Source organism: Aythya marila (genome assembly GCF_965140915.1).
Source record: "Aythya marila genome assembly, chromosome: 17".
In the NCBI taxonomy this organism is placed as follows: domain Eukaryota; kingdom Metazoa; phylum Chordata; class Aves; order Anseriformes; family Anatidae; genus Aythya; species Aythya marila.
Genome location: NC_139058.1, coordinates 1212604 through 1217446, shown reverse-complemented (window position 1 = coordinate 1217446; position 4843 = coordinate 1212604). Strand labels below are relative to the sequence as shown.

The following is a 4843-nucleotide window of genomic DNA, read 5'->3' as shown; positions in this document are numbered from 1 at the left end:
TGGTACAACTGGTAAGAGCTCTCTCTTTTTGTCCTCGCCTTTTTGTTTTTGTTTCCACCCCGGCCTGCAGCAGCGCTGCTCCCACCTGCACGCAGCTCGGAGCTGGGATGCCTCGGCTGTAGCTCACTGAGTAGGAACTGAGGGAAAAGCCTCACAAGCAGCAGTTGGGATGCTCTGAGAGCATCCCGGGACCACCCCAAGCTCACTCGTGCCCTCGCTCCGGGCTGAGCCCCTCCGCAGCTCCACCGTAGGTGGCTCTGTGCTGGGACTGTCACCGGGACCCCTCCATGGGGCACGGGGGCTCTGTCCCATGAACAGCTCAGAGCAGGGACCTGGCCCATGCAAAGCCAGGCTGGGGCCTGGGGCTGCTGCAGAACCCGGGGAGATGTGCGGGAGCCTGGGGCCGTGCTGCTCTGTCCGTTGCACCCCTCGGTGCGGTTCAGCAGCAGTGGGTACAGGGTGCGGGCATGGGGCACGGACCCAGGGCCATGGGCTCAGTGCCAGGAGTATCCTCGGTGGCAGTTTTAATTCCTGAGCTCTCCTCCTGCAGAAGCAGACGGCCCAGCTGAGGATGGCTTCCGAACACCAGATGCCAGCCTCCAAGCAGCAGCCAGCCAGCTCCAAGGTCAGTGCGCAGCGGGGCCGGAGTCGCCTCAGCCTCACCCAGCACCCAAATCACCCCCTGGCTGTGCCCCCTGAGCCCCCTCTGCTGCTGCAGCCACCCGGGGGCCTGTCTGGAAGGGATCAGCTCCCAGCCCAGCCTTGGTGCAGACACAACACGTTTCCCTCCCTCCGCCCCACTGAGCCGTGAAATCCGCGCTGAGCTGGCAGCGCTTGGCTCATGGGGCTGCACGGATGCACCCACCACGGCTTGGTCCCGTTTGTGCTGTGGGGTCTGTGGGGTCTGTGTCCCAGCTGTGCCACGATGCCCAGGCGAGAGCCAGGGCTGCTCGGCACGGTGTCAGTGCAGGCATCCCTCTGTGACAGGCACCGGCAGGGACTCGCAGCCCTTGGGAGTGGGAGATGCTGGGGTGGTGCTCGCGGGCTGTTTTGGGATGTTTTGGAAGTTTTGGGATGCGGTTCAGGGTGTTGCTGTGCCCTGCTCACGGCCCCACTCTCCTGCAGATTGCCATCTTCGAGCAGGAGAACTTCCAGGGCCGCTGCCATGAGCTCAACGGCGCCTGCCCCAACCTGAAGGATGCCGGCGTGGACAAAGTGGGCTCCATCCTCGTGCACTCCGGACCGTACGTCTCGGCGGGGAGAGGGTCCTGGGGAGCCCCCCCAACTGCTGGCACCCCCTGGGTTCCCCACAGCTGGTGTTGAGGGGTCAGGGCGCGAGGCTTTGGGGTCCCCGCGGTGCTGAGCCCCAGCAGCCAGCCCGGCTCACCCAGGGCTGTATCGCAGTGCTGGGGAGGGCAGCGAGCGGCCTCCAGGATCTCTGTCCCTGGGGTGAATCCTGAGCTGCTGCCAGCCCCTGCTCGCTGGGAGGGGAGCTGGGGGGGGGGCTTGGACACTGATCGTGGCATCGCCCACCCTTTGGCTGCCTTCCTCTCCTGAGCAGGGCCAGGCAGGGATGGTGCCCGTTGCTCGGTGCTGCCTTTTTCCCCAAAGTGTGCTCTCGGAGAGGGGTCGGGCGGCCACCGCGTCGGGGCACCCCTGCTGTGGGAAGGGGGGGGCTGCCCCGCCTGAAGCTCGTCCTCTGCTCTCTCGCAGCTGGGTGGGCTACGAGCAGGCCAGCTGCAAGGGGGAGCAGTTTGTGTTTGAGAAGGGGGAGTACCCCCGCTGGGACTCCTGGACCAACAGCCGGAGAAGCGACAGCATCACCTCCCTGAGACCCATCAAAGTGGTGAGAGCACCCAGACAGCCACTACCCACCCGCCAGACCAAGGTCTGCAGCCACAACTCTTCCCCCGCCTTCCCCCGGGCCCCCAGCCCCGCGGGCGGAGGAGGACCCCTCCCGTGCACCCTGCCCCAGCTCCACGGGGACCCAGGGGAGCCCCCGGGGGGGGGGGTCGGTGGGAGCACGGGGATGGGGAGCGGTGGCCCAGGAGCTCAGGACGTCTGCTGGTAAGTCCGGGAGTGCCCTTGGGGGGTGCCGGGTCTCTGAGCTGGGGGGACACAGAGCGGGAGGACACATCAGGGGGAGGCCCGGCGCGCGGTGCTGCTCCCTTGCCTCGGTTTCCCCGCAGCCCCCGGGGGGCTTTGCCCCTCGGCCAGCCCCAGGACCAGCGGGCGCTGACCCCAGGCCTCTGCTCGCCCCGCTGCAGGACAGCCAGGAGCACAAGATCGTGCTGTACGAGAACCCCAGCTTCACCGGCAAGAAGATCGAAATCATCGACGACGACGTGCCCAGCTTCCACGCGCACGGCTACCAGGAGAAGGTCTCGTCCGTGCGGGTGCAGAGCGGCACGTGAGTACGGGGCCGTGGGAGGGGGCGCTGAGCCCACCTCGCCCCCTGCACAGCCGTGACCCACCCACCCCCGTGCTTGCCTTGCAGGTGGGTGGGCTACCAGTACCCCGGCTACAGGGGCTACCAGTACCTGTTTGAGAAGGGGGACTACAAAGACAGCTCAGAGTTCGGCGCCCAGCACCCCCAGATCCAGTCGGTCAGGCGCATCCGGGACATGCAGTGGCACCAGCGCGGCGCCTACCACCCCTCCAACTAGAGCCCCCGGCCCCCCCGGGAGCAGGGAGCCCAGCAGGCTCCCCTCGCCCGCCGCTGCCCCCACGGCCTCGCCTCCCTCCTCCCTCCGTGTGAGCCACGCCGCCGCCAACGCAACCGAATAAAGCTTGGAGTTTCAAAGTGCCCAGTCTGGCCCCTTCCTTCCCGGCGGGGCTCAGCCCACCCCGACCTCCAGCACCCATCGGGGAGGGGGTGGGCATCGCCGTCCCGCACCCAGGTGCCCCTCACCAGTGGCATCGTGGTGCTCGCAGCCAGCACTGATAAACCCCAAAACTGCTGCACTGAGAGGGAGGTGTGCAGTGGGTTTGGGCAGCAGGGATGGAGATGTCTGTGCCCCCACAGCCTGGGCACCAGGGGTCTGGACACTGCCCCCACGGGGGGCACGGCTGGGGGGGTGCGCAGCAAAGGTGTCCCCAGAGGGCCTGGTGTCGGGGCAGACACCTTAGAGCTTAATAAAGCAATTATTAAGCACTGTCAGTGCTCGACAGCATTGCTTAATAACTGCTCCAACCAGCAACAATGCTTTAATTTAGCATTAATAACGCTAAATAATGCTTTAATTATTTGCACTCTACGTTGAGCAAATGAAGCTGTCAAGTGACGGCTCCAGCAGGGGAAGGTTCTGCTCCTGGCTGAGCCGTCTGAGGGTCTGGGGGCTGCAGCACGGCTCCGGGGGGCTTTGTGGGGCTGGTGCTGAGCTGCTGCCACCCCGCTCCCTCCCTGCAGGATGCGGCCGGTGGCAGCCGCTGTGGGTCAGGGCAGCCGTGCGGGGCAGCGCTGTGTTTTGTGCCCGTGCAGGGCTGGCACCCAAAGGTGGGCACTGCTGGGGTTTGGTGGTGGGATGGGGGCACCCTGGTTGCCCCCACCCCAACTCCTGCTGCACCCCTTTGCCACGCACCTGGAGAGCAGAGAGGTGCTGGGCTTGTTGGCACAGATGCCAACCAAATGAGGACATGCAGGGAGATCTGGATACACGCTCCCCCTGTCCGTACCCCCCCTCAGCTCCCACGCACGAGGGCCCCCACGGGTGGATTTTAGCCCCGCAAATCCTCCGTGTTGCAGAGCCTCTCGCTCCGAGTGACTGTGCCCCGCATCAATCCCCGGTTTTGGCAAAGCCCAGCGCAGCGGGGCGATATTCTGAATTAATCATTCGCCAAATGCTGCTCCGAAATGTCAGCCCTTCTGCGAGTCGTGCCTTGGCAGCGCTTCGCCGCATCGGCTCAATGGAGCCGGCTTCCTGTGAAAATCTGTGCCTCTTCCTCGGAGGGAAAAATCCCAAACGGTCCCAGACCTGAACGTTTCTGCCCGAGAAAAGCTGTGAAAAAATGGGGTTTTAATGAGAGTAGTGACACCCGCCTGTCTGCTGCTGCTGAGGGAAGGCTGCCTCGCCTTGGCATTTGGGTTTGAGCTGTCAGTGGCAAACCGCAGCTCCTGGGGGGGAAGTGGCACCGCGCGAGGCGGGGGGCGCGCGGGGACCCGCGGTTGTTGTCCCCGGGTTCACAGCAGCCACGTGGCTGGGGCCTTGAGACGGGCACGAGGAGGGGCAGGGGGTCTCGGGGGAGAAGCGACAAAAGCAGAAGGGGAAAATGTGAATGAGCTCAGAGGAGGTTCACCCTTGACTTGTCAAGGGAATTTCCCTCGCCGGCAGCCGGCTGAGCTCAGGTGGGCGCCCTGGGGTGACTCAGACACAATTTGGCTCCGCTGAGGTCAGGTTTTCCACTGGCCCCCGCTCTCACACCCCCCATGGCAGAAACAGCAGCTTCACACAGCCCACCCCAGGCTGCACCCTGGACCGCTGCTCATGTTGAGCACTGCACTCCACTGGCCCAGACAGGTGGGGAGATGGGTCTGAGCACCCCGGGGCGTCAGGAGCCACCAGGCTGCCCCAGGTGCCAATGGCACAGGGACTTGTGCTGGACTTGTCCCCTCTGGTGACTGGCCCCAAGGTTTTGTGGCCTGAGCCAGAGGTGGGAGGACATGGAGCAGCCAGGGTGCGAGCAGGACCAGCCCCCCAGCCGGGTGCTCTGCTCCTTTGGGGTGGGCTGCACCCCGCTTGCTGCAGAGCTGCAGCAGCGCATCGGAGCTGGCGGTTCCCGCGGGGGCTCACGTAGGAGGAGATGTGTTTTCCTGGCTGAGTGCAACGCGCTGAGCAAGTGGTTC

At 65.3% G+C, this 4843-nt stretch overlaps 1 protein-coding gene across 1 annotated transcript; it reads left to right on the top strand.

The window, feature by feature from the left end:
• Positions 1 to 510: 510 nt before the first annotated feature.
• CRYBB2 (crystallin beta B2) lies at positions 511 to 2666 on the top strand (the record flags this gene model as incomplete). The annotated part of the gene is made up of 5 exons (XM_082773829.1): positions 511 to 625; positions 1126 to 1244; positions 1714 to 1846; positions 2268 to 2410; positions 2498 to 2666. Exons 1-5 carry the CDS (start codon positions 572 to 574, stop codon positions 2664 to 2666), a joined length of 618 nt encoding a protein of 205 aa, XP_082629955.1. The 5' UTR covers positions 511 to 571.
• Positions 2667 to 4843: the final 2177 nt, after the last annotated feature.